Source organism: Paroedura picta, unplaced genomic scaffold (assembly GCF_049243985.1).
Source record: "Paroedura picta isolate Pp20150507F unplaced genomic scaffold, Ppicta_v3.0 Ppicta_v3_sca21, whole genome shotgun sequence".
Lineage (NCBI taxonomy): Eukaryota > Metazoa > Chordata > Lepidosauria > Squamata > Gekkonidae > Paroedura > Paroedura picta.
In genome coordinates, this window is record NW_027518618.1 from 2,608,057 (window position 1) to 2,625,663 (window position 17,607).

The 17,607-nt window shown below is 47.2% G+C and overlaps 1 protein-coding gene across 4 annotated transcripts; it reads right to left on the bottom strand.

The window, feature by feature from the left end:
• Positions 1 to 90: 90 nt before the first annotated feature.
• Positions 91 to 13,114, bottom strand: LOC143828231 (ras-related protein ORAB-1-like). 4 transcript variants are annotated; one of them, XM_077318507.1, is made up of 8 exons: positions 12,799 to 13,114; positions 9,096 to 9,224; positions 6,227 to 6,350; positions 5,133 to 5,205; positions 4,682 to 4,777; positions 3,448 to 3,543; positions 2,082 to 2,213; positions 91 to 1,349 (listed from the first exon to the last, which is right to left on the bottom strand). In XM_077318507.1, exons 3-8 carry the CDS (start codon positions 6,247 to 6,249, stop codon positions 1,128 to 1,130), a joined length of 642 nt encoding a protein of 213 aa, XP_077174622.1. In that variant the 5' UTR covers positions 6,250 to 6,350; positions 9,096 to 9,224; positions 12,799 to 13,114; the 3' UTR covers positions 91 to 1,127. The 4 variants fall into 4 exon arrangements, with proteins under 4 accessions (XP_077174622.1, XP_077174621.1, XP_077174623.1 ...); XM_077318506.1 differs by having other exon boundaries at positions 6,227 to 6,409; XM_077318508.1 differs by lacking the exon at positions 9,096 to 9,224.
• Between the last annotated feature and the right edge of the window lie 4,493 nt (positions 13,115 to 17,607).

The following is a 17,607-nucleotide window of genomic DNA, read 5'->3' on the forward strand; positions in this document are numbered from 1 at the left end:
AACCGTCAGAATTGTAAATGTGTGTGTTGTGATGAGGAAGTTAAGGGCCAATAAATCCTTGGTGACTCAACAAACCACAGTCCCCAGGAATAATGGTTAATGGTGTGAAACCAACACATTTTTATAGCATCTGCGCACAGAGTTAGCAAGGCTGTAATAACATTGAAAGGCAGGGAGGAGGGACCACTCTTTTCAGGTGAATCTGTTTTTTTAAAAAAGCAGGTTTTGTGAAGGTTACACTGGTCACTTGCCTGCATTTCACGATATCCCAAACATGCTCAGAACCAGGTGATTGCAGAAATTCCACACGGATGAACGGAAAACAAAAGTCTTCCCTCTTGCAAGCCCCAGAGTTCTCCCTTGCTACGATTATCCTTTGCAGCAATGAGTTCCCTTTAGGGAGGGGCCATAGCTCAGCGATAGAACATCTGCTTGGCATGCAGAAAGTCCCCAGTTCAATGCTTGGCATCTCCAAAGGATTTGGCAGCAGTGGGTGCAATAGACCTCTGCCTGAGACCCTGGAGAGCAGCTGCCAGTCTGAGTAGAAATATTGACTTTGATAACCCAAGGGCCTGATTCCATGTAAGGCAGCTTCATGGGCCCCTGTCCTGTTTGGGGAGGGGCTGTGACTCAGAGGTCTAGCCTCTGCTTGGCATGCAGAAGGTCCCAGGTTCAATCCTCAGCATCTCCCGTTGAAAGGACAAGGCAGGAGGGGATGGGAAGACCTCTGCCTGAGACCGTGAAGAGCTGCTTCTGGTCTGAGTAGACAGTGAACCGTTGGTCTGAGTCAGTATAAGGCAGCTTCATGTACGGGACTCTTTTTCTGGGTTGTGTGGAGTTGATGTGCCGGGTGAGAAGGTATTCGCTGAAGAGAAATGGGTATTTTGGGTCTGAAGATGTCGGAAAGGAATGAAGCAATCACAGGCTGGCGAGGCAGCATTTCCAATAGAATGGAAGATCCACCGTGTGTTCCAAAACCATAAAAGATATGTTGGGATGCTGGGAAGAGAGGGTCTCATTGCATGTGGCCACTTCTGTGGCCCAAGGGTTGTTAGCCCGTGCGCTCCCTAGCCCATGTGGTCCCCGAACCGTCTTCTTATTCGATCCAACCAGGGGTAGTTCTTTGCCTAGCAGCAGCCTCCCCCACCCTCTTCCCCCTTGCCAGGCCCATCTTGCCTCAAGGGGCCGCTCTGGATATGGATATTGGGCTTGTGGCTGTCGTTCTGGGTGGGTCCACTGCTCACACGGTTCTTGATCTCTGCTGCCATGGTGAGAAAGGCCTGCTCGACATTGGTGGCGTTCTTGGCGCTCGTCTCCAGGAAGGGCACCCCGAGGGAGTCAGCATATTCCTGGGAACATGAGAGAAAACGCACCAGAGAAACAGAATGGTGGATGTTGCTTGTGTGGAGAGCTCCTTCTTCCTGCCCCAAGCACCATGAGGCCCTCCCACTTGCCCCCCTCCGCTTTTTAAGGCTGGGATCCTGAATTTTTCTAGCTTGCAGGCACCTCTGGAAGTCTGACACAGGGTATGGGCCTAACCACAAAATGGCTGCCGCAAGAGCCTAAGCCATTGACAAAATGGCTGCCCTGGGAGGTGGAGCCAACCACAAAATGCATAAATCTAATAGTATGCATAACTCTACAAGTAACTTCAACATTTCAGGTGGAAACAAACCTTTCAGGTTTAAACATTTCAGGTTTAAAATAAACAGGATGCTTTTATCGGGAACATAGTCTTTAAAAATGTTTTCTCAAATATACACACAACTCCACTCACACAGAGAAGATACTTGTGCTGCAGTGGCAGATGCTGTCCTAGAAATTATCCCACCACCCCCTCTTTAATCTGCACAGCCTGTCAACCTCCCAGTGGCCAACGAGGCCCTGCTAGCCCAAGCCACCCGTTGGCCCTGCCTAAAACATTTAGCAGGCACCAGGGAAGATGTTAGGGGGGGGGTGGCCTTGGGCAGCACACTGGAGACTCCTGTTTTAATGCTAAGCTACTCATCCATGAATCTGACTGCAAATCCCCTGATAGGAGGCGGCTGAGACATGCTTGTTCCTTTCCCCAGGGCTTGCACCTTGGCCGTGGTGTAGTCCACTGCCTTCTTGCTAGAGAGGTCGCTCTTGTTCCCCACAATCAGCTTGTTGACGTACTCACTGGCGTAGCGGTTGATTTCCTCCAGCCAAAGATGCATGTTGTTGAAGGAATCCTACAGTGGGGCAAGGTCAGAAACAGGGTTCCTACCGGTTGGAAGCAAGGGTCCGCAGCCTCACAGTTCGTACACCTCTCCCGGCACTCCCTTAATGCTTTCCCCTGAGCACAAGACTCACCTCTCCCAGACAGTTAATTTCACACCGCACATTTTAGCAATTGTTTGCAAGTAGATTTTCCAATTCCGCACAGGAAAGTTCACCTGCAAAGTATTGCTAGAGCACATTGAAAGTCCACTATCCAATGTGCGTGAAATTATCCAATGGCTTTTTCTCTCCCCCCTCAAATACCTTTTCTTTGGTACCTGTACCAAACCATAATCTCCAAGCAGAAAGCTACTAATTGCTAACTATAGTATGGCAAGTTTGAAAGAATTGTGGCTTACTGTTTTATAGAGAAATACTAAAATATTGTATGAGAATTCTCTTATACAGTAGTGTATGTGTGTGTGTGTATGCGTGTGTGTGCACATGCCTATCTCTCTGAATATAAAAATGCCTGGATAAAAATGCCTTGCCCTTTTAACAGATTTAAGGGGATATTATTTGCCACCATGGCCTGAAAAACTCCGGCTAACCATTCCCACGCTGCATCAGAGGGACGGGATAGCTGTTCTCTGTCTGCTATACTTTTACCTTTCTGTTCTTTCAGAGGTCTTTTTAGGTGGTCTGGTGGCCAGTAATGCTGAAGGGGGGTGGAGGCAAAGAGAGGGAAATGCTTGAACTTTAGCGTCCTTGCTGTTTCCTGATTTTTTTATTGAATATTTATGGGGGGCTTTTTTAGCCTGCCTTTCTTGAGGCAGATGACACTGAGTGAGTCAATACCATCAACAAGGAACATTTATTATTACTATTACTATTACTATTACTATTACTATTACTATTACTATTACTATTACTATTACTATTACTATTACTATTACTATTACTATTACTATTACTATTACATTTCTTATCCACCATTCCCAATAAGCTTGTGGCAAGTTACCAAAAGTGTAAACAGTAAACAGTGCAATAGTATTAGTTTTGTAGAACCAGCCAGAAGCCTCAAAAACAGAACTGGAGCAAAGCATAAGTACTAACAAGATACATTCAGGGACGTAAAAAATGCGTAGTAGGATCTTCATTTCAGTAAACTTTACACCAAACTATAAACCACAGTCCCTGATAATTTTTTGCAGTAACTCTGCAGATGATTTAGTTCAGCGCAACTTGCATTGTGTTCCACCTCACCTGGTCTGTCACATCGTACACAATGATGATGCCATGCGCTCCTCGGTAGTAGCTGGAGGTGATGGTGCGGAAGCGCTCCTGGCCTGCCGTATCCCACTGCGGGACAGAGAAATATGTGTTGCTGCTCAACTCTGCCTCCTTGTGTCTAGAACTAGGATTTATCTACTTGCAAGGCAAATTTTGGAGTAGTAGCCCAATCTCAGAAGCTAAGCAGAGTCGGCATGGGAGACCACTGAGGACTTTCAGGGCTGCAGGGCAGAGACATATTATTTATTATTATTATTATTCTGTTTTTCTGCTCCCCGTGCCCAAGGAGCCATGGCTTACGAGGTCATGGCAAAGTCACCCTTGTTCATCTCAGCCCTGAGGTTTGGTGGCTCAGGCTAGCCCAATGTCAGATCTTGAAAGCTACTCAGGGTCGGCCATGGTTAGTCCTTAGATGGGAGACGGCCAAGGAAATCCACAGTTGCTACACAACGACAGGCAAGGGCCTCTTGCCTTGGAAACCACACAGCGGCTTTTTTCAACCTTTAAACTGTGAAGGAGCCCCTGAAATAATTTTTCAGACTTTTGAGGAACCCTAAAAGTGATTTCAGGTGGCCTCGATCCCTGCCACGTTCCTGGAGGTGACATCACTACCTCATCCTTAGTCCTCCTTTTTCTCCCTCCCCCTACATTTACTACTGCTGTGGCAGCTCTGCCTCATGTAGGCTCGAAAGAAGAGTAGAAGCCAAGAAGACAGCCTAGACCAGGGATGGGCAAACTGTGGCCCTCCAGATGTCCATGGACTACAATTCTCATGATCCCCTGCCAGCGAACGCATACCACAACATTTCAGACTTCCCACAGACCCCTGGGGGTCCGTGGTCCTCTGTTTGGAAATCTCTGCCCTACAGGGTCACCGTAAGGCAGCTTTGACTTGACAGCCACCCAAAAAAGGACCAGGGTTGGTCCAGTGTTTGAGTGAGCGGAATGGAGGATTAAAGTGACAATGGGCAAGGCTTTCATAGCTGCGGAGAAAGACTTTCAGCATGCCCATCTTGAGACAAATGGGACTTGTCGAAATGCCATCAGCTTTGTATCTGTTAGAGCCACAAAACTTAACTTTGTCCTCCTTTTAATTGCATCCATGGACACAGTACCAGTGATCTTCCAGAGCGGCAAGAGACAACCCTGGCTTCTCCGATTGTGATTTTTCTCATTTTCCCCCCAGCCTGGTTGGGGCTTTACTTACAATTTGGAGCTTAATAGTTTTCCCTTCCAACTCGATGGTCCGGATTTTGAAGTCCACCCCAATGGTGCTGATGTAACTGTCTGTGTAGGTGTCATCCTAAGGAAGGAGAGGAGAAAGGAGTTGTAAACTCACAGAGTTGGGAGCCTTTTCCAGCAGAGAAAGTGAGTTTCTGAAACCAGCTTGCTGAGAGTGTCAGATTCAAATCCCTTTTTGTGCTGTGAAATTTGTTGGACGGGTGACTTTGGGCCAGTCTCTCAGCCTAGCCATCTGAAAAGCAGCAACTTTCAATGAACTGAAGGGCACAGGGATGTGGCTCACTATGGAAGTTCTGTACAGCAGAAGATTCCCTTCTGGATGGTTGGGGAGGGACATGGAAGCGAAGCTTAGTCTCTGCCTTCTTCCCTTCTGAGATTTTTGCAAACGCAATCTAAACTCTGCAAGGAGGGCTTACCGCAAAGCGGAGCAGGAGGCATGATTTCCCGACCCCGGAGTCACCGATCAACAGGAGTTTAAACAAGTAATCGCTGTTGTTGGGGAAGGAAAGAGGAAAAGAAAATTTGCTGAGGAGGTATTCTCAGAGAGAAGTTTATAAAATTACACTGGAACTTGGGAGCACCCGATGAAATAGTTGGGAAATAGGTACTGGACAGAGAAAAGGAAATACTTCATTTGATGAGTCATTAAACTGTGGAATTCACTACCAGTGGAGGTAGTGATAGAGTTGACAGAGAACTTTTCCACCTGCTCCTAAAATACTAGAACTCAAGGGCATCCACCAAAGCTAATGGGCAGCAGATTCAGGATGGACAAAAGGAGATACTGCTTTATACAGCAAGTGATTAAAATGTGGAATTTGCTGTTAGAGGATGTAGTGATGGCCACAGGTACAGATGGCTTTGAAAAGGAGTCAGGCCGCTTCATGGATGAGAGGCCATTAATGGCTCCTAGCCATGGTGATTAAAGGGACCCTCCATGTTCAGAAGCAGTCAACCTGTGAATAACCATGTTTATGACAACATCAGGAGAAGGCTTTGGCCTCTGTGCCCTCTTATTGGCCCTCCAGAGTAGACCACTGTTTGAGACAAGATGTTGGCTAAACGGGCTACTCGTCTGATCTAGCTGGGTTCTTCTTATGAAGGCCTCAGCCTTTGTGTCTTCTTACTGGCCCTCCAGAGGAACTGGTTGGCCACTGGGTGAGGCTAGATGCTGGACTAGATGGGCCAGTAATCCAACGGGTCCCTTATGATGTTCTTATGAAGGTCTGGGCTTGTCTACCATGTTGTTGGCCCTCCAGAAGACCTGGTTGGCCACTGTGTGAGACAGGAGGCTGGACTACATGGACCACTGTTAGGTAGGTAATGGGAAATGCATTGTTTCTGGTGATACCACTAACTGCAGGTATGCATGAGCGTAGTTATTAGCATATCTATTAGACAGACACCCAAGACCAAAGGAAGAACTTCTCCACTGACAGATCATTCAGTTCACAAATGCTTTCAGACTAGCGGACAAGGCCCTTTCTGGCCTTTATCACCTGCTACTCACTATTCAGGGCTGATGGTTGACATGTTAGCAGACAGACATGCAGAAAATGAGATTTCCTGCTACTCTGAATACAGGAAAGGGAGGAGAAAAGAAGCAGACGAGCCACAGCGTGGATTCCCGGATTCTGTGATTTGGAGAAACAGAAGATGCATCGCGTATAGAAGTTTTGATTTTTTTTTCGACCTTTAAAATAAAACAGAAGAAGGAAATTTGAATTCAAGGAGCAAGGAAAAACAATAAATTCTTGTTTTAGGAGAAGAAATTGTTGCATGGTAGCTCTTTGGTAGCTGAAATGTTCCATTCTAGCTGTAATTTTTTAATTCAGATCAGATTTTCAGTTTTGATTACATTTGTCACCAAGTATGAAGCTACAAAACTGGCTGACCACTAAGTGAGACAGGATGCTGGACTAGATGGACCCTCACTGGTCTGATCCAGCAGGGCCCTTCTGAGGTTCTTATCAAGAGAAGGCCTCAGCCTCTCTGCCCTGTTCTGGGCCCTCCAGAGGAACTGGTTTGCCACAATTGATCTGATCCAGCAGGGCTCTTCTGATGTCTATATGAAGGCCTTGGCCTCTCTGCCCTGTTGTTAGCTGTCTAGAGGAACTAGTTGGCCATTGTATTTATTTTATTTAGATTTTGATGATTTTTATACCGCCACTCCCAAAATGGCTCGTGTTGGTTCACAAAAGAATTTCCCCACAGCAATATCTCATAATCATAAAATCCCCCAGTTAAAATAATTGTTAAAAACCCGAGTTACAGCCATCACTCGAGGGCGACCTCTCCCTCCCACCCCTGGCTCAACAGACCTCCTGGAATAAGTAACTCAGGGGGACTATCTCAGGAGGAGCCAAGATCTCATGTATCTATATGTAGGGTCCAGATCTCCTTGCCTTGGTCTCAACTAAAAACCTGGTAGGAGGAGCTCCATTTTGCAGATCCTGCAGAACTGTAAAAGCTCTGACAGGGTCCGGAGATCTCCCAGGAGCTCATTCCACCAGGTAGGAGCCAGGACTGAAAAGGCCCTGGCCTTGGTCAAGGCCAGGCAAACTTCTCTCGGGGTGGAAACCTCCAACAGATTAATATTTGCAGAGTGCAAGGCCCTAAGAAAACAGGCAGTCCCGAAGAGGCCCAAACTATGGATGGCCTTAAAGGTTAATACCAGAACCTTGAACCTGATCTGGGCTGCAACTGATAACCAATGCAGCTGCCCCAGCACAGGCTGCATATGGATCCTCCAAGAAGTTCCCGTGAGGACCAGCTGCCAAGGACAAAGGTAGGCCTGCACAGAGCGAGTTATAGAAGTCTAGTTTGGAGGTGAGTGTTGCATGGATGACTGGCCAATTGATCTGAGGACAGATAGGGCACTAGTATCTTTGCTTGGCACGGGTGGAAAAAGGCTGTGCATGCTACTCGCATGACCTGGGCCTCCATAGAAAGGGAGGCATCTAAGATCACCCCCAAATTCCTGGCAGAGAGCGTGATGTTAAGCTGCACCCCGGCCAAGGTAGGTAGGCACACTTCCTGACATGCCACCTTCCTGCCCAGCCCCAGGACTTGGAGGGGCTGAGTTTCAGGTGACTTTGCTATAACCATCCAGCTACAGCCTCCAAACATCTGACAAATGTATCTGGGGGGAGTCAGGGCAGCCATCCATTAGGAGGGAGAGGACCACACCCAGAGGATAGGGTGCAGAAGAGTGGCTGCACTCTTCCCCCACTGCCACCCTCTGTGTCCAGTTTTGAAGAAAGGAGTGCAGCCACTGTAAGGCTCTCTCCCGTTTCCCGCCCCAACGAGACAGGCGGGCAACAACTCATGATTGACCACGTCAAACGTGTGAGACAAGATGCTGGATGAGATGGACGTCCAATTTTACCCAGCAGGGCTCTTGTCCTACAAAAAATAATTTGTCTCCCACCTGGATTTTCATGAAAGCATCTCTGTATTGAAGTACTTTAACATTTTGATCTTTGGGTGTGCCACGCACTATATAGAGTTGCCACCCTCCAGGTGGAACCTGGAAATCTGGAATTAGTCAATCTCCAGACTACAGAGAATACTTTCCCTGGAGAAAAGAACTCCTTTGGGGGGGGGGGAATGGAGCTTGTGGCATTATGTCTTACTTACATTCCCCAAACCCCACCCTAGCCCGACTCTACCCTTAAAATCTCCAGGAATTTCCCAACTTGGCAGTCCTACACATTCATTTGGGTTCTCCGGTTCATTTTTCAGTGTTCTTTCTTGAGCTTTGGCTGCCTCAGTTCTTCAGTTTGTAAACTTCAGTCTCATCCAGATTATACCATTTTATGCAGAAGGCCCAACAAGGAATGGATTGATTCCATCAAGGAAACCAGAAGTCCTCAGTTGGCAGGACTGGAGGAAGACTGTTTGTGACAGGATGTTTTGGAGAATGTTAATTTACAGGGTCACCATAATTCGGACATGACTTGACAGTGCTAAGGACACACCTACACATTCAGAAGCCCTCGTGCACATCTTGGACTAAGAGTTCAAGATGTGCAGGAGCCAGCTGTGAGAAGGGAAAAGCACTTTGCCTGTGTCCAGAGGGACACATGTCCACTTAGCTTTGTTCCAGGCCTTGTCAGGCATATGATAGATCAGGGGTAGTCAAACTGCGGCCCTCCAGATGTCCATGGACTACAATTCCCAGGAGCCCCCTGCCAGCGAATGCTGGCAGGGGGCTGCTGGGAATTGTAGTCCATGGACATCTGGAGGGCCGCAGTTTGACTACCCCTGTGATAGATGAATCCTTTGATATCTACATAACTTCCCAACATAGCAACCCATTGGGCCTCTAAGAATCTTTGTACATGGGGAAGCACATTAATTTTATAACTCGGCCATACCTTCCTCCAAAGAAATCTTGGGAACTATTTCTGTGGTTGTGATAAATCTCTCATTGAGAGCTCTTCCGTCGTCCTCATCACAAAACTACAGTTCCCAGACTTCTCCAGAAAGATGGTAAATCCATGGACCTGTTTAGATTTTGGGTGTAGATACATACAAATTTGTCACAATGCTCGTGTTCTTGCTGCTACAGTCTAGCCACTTTTATTTAAAAAAAACATTATTTACAATTCCTTCTTGTAGCCATTGCAAATTTCTGTCTGACTTTGGATCCCATGGAGGTGCAGGGATGTCAGGGTCCAGATGGGAAACAAAGAGAAATGCTGTGTGGCAGTAATTGCTAATCACAAGAAACATCTAATAATTCATAAACTTGTCACAGTTTCTTCCTTCATTTAAAATATTTAATTGATAGCAAAATTTGCTTGAAGAACTGAAAACCTTTCAGTCTATACATTCTTCAGTTCAATATCAAAGTAAATAAAACCAGTTGAGTTACAATCAAACATTAAAACATTGGTTGGCAAAGGGTTTCTCAATTACTGCCTCTGTGTTAGCTTTTCTCAAGTTTTTTTACCATTGAAAAACAACTGAAATATTCTTCAGGCTTTGAGAAACCCTAGAAGTGGGATCTCCAGGTCCCAGTTGGAGGCTAACATCCCTGCCATTGTTCAGGGATGCCAGCCTCCAGGTGGGACATGGAGAACCCGTAGAACGAAGGCTTCTCTCCAAACTGCAGAGATCAATTGCCCTGGAGGAAAGGGCTGCTTAGGTAGGGAGTTCTCTCTGGCACTATGCCCCAGGGAGGATCAGGGATGCCAGCCTCCAGGTGGGACTTGGGGATTCCTTGGAATGACAGCTCCTCTCCAGATTGCAAAGATCACTTCCTCTGGAGGAAAGAGCTGTTTGGGATGGGGATGGGGTGCTGTGCAGCACTCCCCTCTACACACACAAACAACACAGATGACAAAAGCATTTCTCCTCAAATTGCAAACTTTATTAACCACACAATCACCTCCTCATGTAGGAAATACCTGAGTGTCCCTCTCCTTGGACTCCTCTGAGAGGCCATTGACCAGAAGGTCCAAATTTAAAGGAAAAGAATCCCATAGCAGTCAATGAGCAAGTAAAAAAAGACTTACACCATTTTCCTGTTCAGCTTGGTGTAGTGGTTAAAAGCAGTGGCTACTAATGTGGTGAGCTGGATTTGATTCCCTGCTCCTCCACATGCTAGGTGACCTTGGGCTAGTCACAGTCCTGTTAGAAACTGTTCTCACAGAGCAGTTTCTCACAGAGCTCTGTCAGCCTCACAGGGTGTCTGTTGTGGGGAGGAGAGGAAGGGAAGGCGATTATAAGCCACTCTGAGACTCCTTTGGGCAGTGAAATGCAGGGTATAAAAACCAACTCTTCTTCTACTGGGAAGGTGCTACTGGGAAAGTGCTACTGAGAAACAGTGTCTCCCCCCTCCACATGTCCCCATGGCCTCATGGTGCTTCTGTGCCCCCTCTACAGTTACCCCATGTTCCATGCCATTGGTTTCAAATTTGCTTTGTTGTGATGATCTTGGAAAGACTGCAACAAAACCAAAGTGGTATCCATATGGAAAGGGAAAGTATACATCCTCCCAGTCCCACCCACATTAGCATTATTTTCCCTGCTGCAATTGCTTGCAAAGCATTCCTCCCTTCTTAGATTGCAAATTATAGACCTCATATGACTTACTTATGAGTAAAGATTCCCAGGGCAGAGGCTTTTCATGGCTGCCCTGGGTTGCAGATGGTCCAGAAAATGTGCAGAGGCTGCACAAAGAGGGGGCTTGCTCCCTTCCCTATGTCTTCCAAGCTGAAAGAGGCCAGGAGGCCAGGGCAACTTACTAGCAGCAGGGGATGCTATGAGGCCAGCTCCTCTTCCACCCAGCAAACCTCTGAAACTGGCAGGAAGTTGGAGGTGATGAGCTGACTCTTCATTAGGCTTTCTTGACTGAGAGCTCCCTCCTGATTGGGGGTAAACTAGCAGGGCAGGTCATTCCTGTCTGAGGGCCATGACTTACTCATGAGTAAACATTCCCAGGGTAGAAGCTTTTCCTTGCAGCCCTGAGTCCCAGAGGGCCAGCAGGGAGGTGTTTCTGAGCTTTTCACAGCCCCTCCAGAAGGTATGCAGAAGCTTACCCAGAAGACAGCTCACTCCCCCCTTCCCCTGTCCTCTGATTTGAAATAGACCAGGAGGCCAGGGCAACTTACTGGCAGTGGGGCATGCTCTGAGACTGCCTCCTCTTCCACCCAGCAAACTTCTGAAACTCACAAGAAGTTGGAGGCTGAGAGCTGATTTCTTATTCTTCCTGGCTAAGAGCTCCCTCCTGATTTAGGAATAACTACCAGGGCCCTCTTCACTGAGGGTCATCTCCTATTGGGGGAATATTTCTAGGGGGAGCCAATCAGGTAGGGGGTGAGTTGTTTGCATGCAATTTGACCTGATTGGCCCTAATTGGCAGAGTGCTATCTCTCTGTCGGCAGCACACCCCCAGGGAGGGACAATCAAGTAGAGAGTGAGTTGTCAACTTGAGCATTATTATGTTTAGGGATTCTGTTTAGTGATGGTGATACGGCAGATCAGTGAGAAACTGCTAAACTCTTAACCATGTTCCACATTAGCCAGGAGAATACCTAAGGGTATTCTTTGGGCCTAAGGGAAGCTTCAAAGGGAAGCTTTGTGGCCATCACATTTGAGGGGCAGGGACCCTTCTCTTTTTGGTTCATTAGCAGATGTTCCCACCCCATGTCACAATGCTTTGCTTCTACACACACACATAAACACACACAACTTTGTTGAATCTAACTCTGCCAGAGGAGTTTGGATTTTCCAAGACAAATAACAGAATCCAGGGCCGGTTTATCCATGTAGCACAAGTAACATGTGCTATGGGTCCTGCACTTCCAGGGCCCCCACACAATGCCTTCCTCCCCATAGATCAGGGCTGTAGCCTCCCCTCCCCACTTTTCTCTCTTTAAGGACACTTGGAGTGACATCTCTTCCACTAGACGGGGCCCGCTCTGACCACAGTCTGGCTGATGTCCTTGAAACTGTACTCTACTAGGGCTCTGAAAATCCTTGAACTGGCTCTGGTGCTATGGGCCCCACAAATCTTAAACCACTCCTGACAGAATCATAGAGTTGGAGGGGACCACAGGGGCCATCTTGTCCAACCAACCAAAGCAGGATCAGCCTGGAGCATCCCTGACAAGCCTCTGTCCAGCCGCTGCTTGAAGATGGCCAGGTGTATATTCTCCTGCTGAAATTCAGCCTGATGTTTAAATGCCACTTAATAGGAACCGCTCAAGACATCCTCGATTATCCTGGTCATTCAGTCGAGGCCCTCATAGCCCGGGAGAGACAGCAAGGCTTGGAATAAAACCACTGGAGGGGAGATGTGTAGCAGTAGCAGAATATACCCCAGACATAGAGACACAATTTGCTGTCTGAATCCACCCAGTCTGGAGAGCCAGATGCACCTGCCAGCTGTCCGCTTTGCAGTAAAATGCCTCCCCGCCCGTTCTTCTAGAAAACCCAGCCCTTGGTGGAATGGGGGGGGGCACTCTTGTCTACTTTCTGATCCCCTCCCCACTCGCCTAACAGCTGGACCTTCCTGGTTTCTTTCCTTGCTTTGAGAATGGGGGGGGGATGCAGATGGGATGACAGTTGTACCTTTGGGGCTCAGCTTCGGTGTTTCCAAATGGGGAGTCCAGTCCAGTTCTCAGGAGATGAGCAAAGTGTCCGAGGCAGGATGAATCCCCTTGCTCAGGTGTCCAGTGGGGAGTGAGGAATGAGGACGGAGCAAGTCCCATTCAGCCGTGGTGATAGATGGCGAGATTTGCATACCCCCCCCCCAACCTCTCCATCCATAAGGAGAGGCCACCTTGGATCCCAGAATACCAGGGTTTGCTGCCTCAAGGGGGGGGGGGAGGAACAAAAGAACTCCCCACACCTTCCCTCCCCTCCCCGGTTTTCCTAACAGCTGGCGCCGTCCTTCCCTCCCTCCCCCTGCCTTGCCGCAAAGATGCTCCAAGCCGATGATTCCATTGGCCCGTTGTTGGAGGTGACGTCATCGAATGGTGCTGCGGATTGGCTGGGAGGGGAGAGGATCCGGCTTGCCAGTGTCATCTGTCTTGCAAAGGAAAGGGGGGGGGTGCCTGCAGGAGAAACTGGTGGGTTGGTGGTGGTGGTTGGGACAGCAGTATGTGAGCAAATATTGTACTGTTATATTATTATATTATATTGTACTGTTATATTATATTGTACTGTTGTACAGTTGTACTGTTATATTATATTGTTATATTGTTACAACCACTGTTATTAATATTATTGTATGATTATTAACGAAGATTGTTTCATGCATGGTTCATAAGTTCAATGTAAACCGCCCTGAGCCTCTGGGGAGGGCGGTATATAAATATAATAAACAAACAAACAAACAAATAACTAAAATATGGGCCGGGACCTGCAGGCAGTGAAGCAGGAGGCCAAGGCACCCCACACAATAAGTGTTTTGTTACTCTTTTCACACCTGGCTGCAGTTTACTACAAAAGGGGAGAGGGATTTCCTCCCTGCGTGCTTTGAAGGGATGGAGGGAGGATGACTTGCCCTTGGGCTTCAGGTAGATTAGTCAGGCACCTTAGCCAGTAACCAGAGAGTCAGGATGCTGTAGGCTTTTGAGAGTTTATCAAAAACGGAGATCTCGGGATCCTGATCAGAAGATCCAAGGGATGCTTATAGATGACGCCAGGGTATTTCGATTAGAGTAGAGGGGAAATGCTTGGGGACAGAAAATTAGCATCTGTAGTGAGAGAAGAAGCCGATCTTCCTATTTAGCCCTTTGGGTCGCAAATGCGGAAGCAGAGAGATCAGGATCTTGGTGTTCTTTTATGTGACTCCTTCAATTCAGCTTTGGTGTGGTGCCCTAGAGAGAGAGAGGTATGCATTTGTTTTGCTTTGCTTTTAGAATATATAAACAAGTCCAGAGTAACCTTAAAGACGAACAAGGTTTCACCTCAGAATAACCTTAAATACACCTGCACCAAATGCAAGTTAGTAGCACTCCTGGAGGAGAAGGTACAGAAGCTAGAAGAATGCCTGTCCACTCTTGATTCTCAAAAGGAGGGCAAAGAGGTCTTGGAAGGAGCTCATGGAACACTTTTTGGAAGGCAGCTGGGAGAGGTGGGAAAGGTGCCCCACCAACTGGAGGAGAACCCAATACAAGAGGAACATGCACAGAAGACTGTCACCCAGAGGTGCTGAAAAATAGGGAGATATTCTGCCCCTCTGACACTCAGAATTCATTTCCAGGATCTGCCTGTAGATAGTGACTCTGGACCACAGGAACAGGGGCTATTCCCCCAACTCCCCTGAAGCTCAGAAGACGTTTCACAGGCCCCTGACTTTGGGAACAGGAACAAGGGCTATTCCCCCAACTCCCCCGAAGCTCAGAAGACATTTCACAGGCCCCTGCAGATGAGAGGACTACCTCTTCTGCTACCCAATGTGTTAGGACTAGGAGACGCATGCTGCTAATTAGGGATTCCCTACTGAGAGAAGCCAAAGTATGTTGACCAGACGTCTCAAAAGGTATGTTCTCTACCTGGCACGCAAATCAAGAATGTCATGGAAAGGGTGGAAAGACATGCAAAGACAGATATCCCTTCCTGCTCATTCATGTGGGGACAAATGATACTGTCCATTACAGTGTGGAGCATATGACGTGAGCCTATGTGGTCTTGGAGAAAAAAGTGAAGGACAGGCTGTGTTTTCATCTGTTCTTCTTGTTGATGGCTGAGGCTTAGGAAGGGAAAGAAAAACAATGCAGATAAATGACTGGCTACGTCATTGGTGTCATCAGGAAAGTTTTGGGTTTTTGGACCACGGATCGTGTTACCGTGATAAGGTTCTTCTATCGGGAGATGGTTTGCACCTCACGAATGTGGGGGAAAATGTCAATGTGAAGAGTCTTGTGGACCTGGCGAGGAAGGCTTTAAACTTGCGGACCTTATAACCAAGGAGGAATATAAACAAATAACCAAGGCTTGTACGGAGTGTGATAGAAAAGCTAAAGCTCCATATGAGCTTAGGCTAGCTAAAAACGTTGTTTAGTTATATTCAAAGCAAGAAAAAGAATAGGGACACCTTTGCAGTGACCAGACAGTGACTGTAACAGGTGATGAAGAGAGGGCTGAATTGTTCAGTTCCTACTTCTCACTTTTCTCTTGCGAGGGGATTCTTGCTCAACATGGCAAAATCATTTCATGAGGGATGGGAGTTGTGGCCTAGGATCACTGTTGAACAGGGGTAGTCAAACTGCGGCCCTCCAGATGTCCATGGACTACAATTCCCAGGAGCCCCCTGCCAGCAAATGCTGGCAGGGGGCTCCTGGGAATTGTAGTCCATGGACATCTGGAGGGCCGCAGTTTGACTACCCCTGTTCAACAGTGATCCTAGGCCACAACTCCCATCCCTCATGAAATGATTTTGCCATGTTGAGCAAGAATCCCCTCGCAAGAGAAAAGTGAGAAGTAGGAACTGAACAATTCAGCCCTCTCTTCATCACCTGTTACAGTCACTGTCTGGTCACTGCAAAGGTGTCCCTATTCTTTTTCTTGCTTTGAATATAACTAAACAACGTTTTTAGCTAGCCTAAGCTCATATGGAGCTTTAGCTTTTCTATCACACTCCGTACAAATGCTGGCAGGGGGCTCCTGGGAATTGTAGTCCATGGACATCTGGAGGGCCGCAGTTTGACTACCCCTGTTCAACAGTGATCCTAGGCCACAACTCCCATCCCTCATGAAATGATTTTGCCATGTTGAGCAAGAATCCCCTCGCAAGAGAAAAGTGAGAAGTAGGAACTGAACAATTCAGCCCTCTCTTCATCACCTGTTACAGTCACTGTCTGGTCACTGCAAAGGTGTCCCTATTCTTTTTCTTGCTTTGAATATAACTAAACAACGTTTTTAGCTAGCCTAAGCTCATATGGAGCTTTAGCTTTTCTATCACACTCCGTACAAATGCTGGCAGGGGGCTCCTGGGAATTGTAGTCCATGGACATCTGGAGGGCCGCAGTTTGACTACCCCTGCTGTAGAAGCAGTTCATAAACACCTAGTTTCTTTAAATGAAACCAAGTCTTCTGGGCCAGATGAATTCTATCCAAGGGTACTAAAAGAACTTGCAGATGTAATTTCTGAGCCTCTCTTCATTACTTTTGACAATTCTTGGAGAAAAGGTGAAGTTCCATAAGGTTGGACAGGCAGGCAAATGTTGTCCCTATCTTCAAGAACAGGAAAAAGGAGTATCTAGATAACTACCAGAGCCTCTTATGGCACAGAGTGGTAAGGCAGCAGACATGTAGTCTGAAAGCTCTGCCCATGAGGATGGGAGTTCAATCCCAGCAGCCGGCTCAAGGTTGACTCAGCCTTCCGTCCTTCTGAGGTCAGTAAAATGAGTACCCAGCTTGCTGGGGGGTAAATGGTAATGACTGGGGAAGGCACTGGCAAACCACCCCGTATTGAGTCTGCCATGAAAACGCTGGAGGGCGTCACCCCAAGGGTCAGACATGACCCGGTGCTTGCACAGGGGATACCTTTACCTTTACCTTTAGATAACTACCGACCCATCAGCTTGACATCTATAGCTGGCAAAATTTTAGAACAAACCATCAGTCAGTCCTTGAGCAGCTAGAGCGGATGGCTGTAATTACTAAGAGTCAGCATGGCTTTCTCAAGAACAAGTCATGTCAGGCTAACCTTATCTCTTTTTTTGAGAAAGTCACTACCTTGCTAGATCAGGGGAATGCTGTGAACATGGTTTAGCTTGATTTCAGTAAGGTTTTTGATAAGGTTCCGCATGATATTATTGGCACGTTGTTAAAATGCAGCATAGATCCTATTACTATTAGGCGGATCAAGAACTGGTTGACAGATTGCACCCAAAGGGTGCTTGTAAATGGTTCGTAATCTTCTTGGAGAGGAGTGACGAGTGGGGTGCCTTGTGCATTTTTATTAATCTGTATCTTGCCTTTCTGTATCCCCAAGCAGCTTACCTCAAACTCCTTTCTTCTGTTTTATCCTCACAACACCGCTGTGAGGTGTGCAACCAACCCAAGGCATCTTTGAGGATTTGAACCTGGGTTTCTGAGATCCTTGTTCCTAAATTTAATCCAGATACCATGCTGGCTCCCGATGAAGTTATGTCTGCATAATGACTGCCTGCCATGTTTCTCTGACAAAATGGGGCTTTGTGCCGAATAAAATCTTGACAGTCTTTCAGGACTCTTGTTTAGTTGTTCTGCAATAGATGAACATGGTTGTCCCCTCTGGAATAATCACAGCAGGCAATGCAGGCATGCAAGTGCCAAAGTTGGGCTGCCAGATTTTTCCAGTGGAGGAGCGACAATACTCTAGATAAATGCATGCTAATGCAGTCATCAAAAATTAATCGCCATGTGTCTCCAGAAAGGCCAAGGTAG

What these genes read in the sequence shown, in the direction of transcription:
- LOC143828231 (XM_077318508.1), bottom strand. Translation starts at nt 6,249, where the DNA reads ATGTCAACCATCAGCCCTGAATA. An exon ending in TCAACCATCAGCCCTGAATA is followed by an intron (nt 5,206 to 6,226) that starts GTGAGTAGCAGG and finishes CCCCAACAACAG; the next exon opens with CGATTACTTGTTTAAACTCC. An exon ending in AAACTATTAAGCTCCAAATT is followed by an intron (nt 3,544 to 4,681) that starts GTAAGTAAAGCC and finishes TCTGTCCCGCAG; the next exon opens with TGGGATACGGCAGGCCAGGA.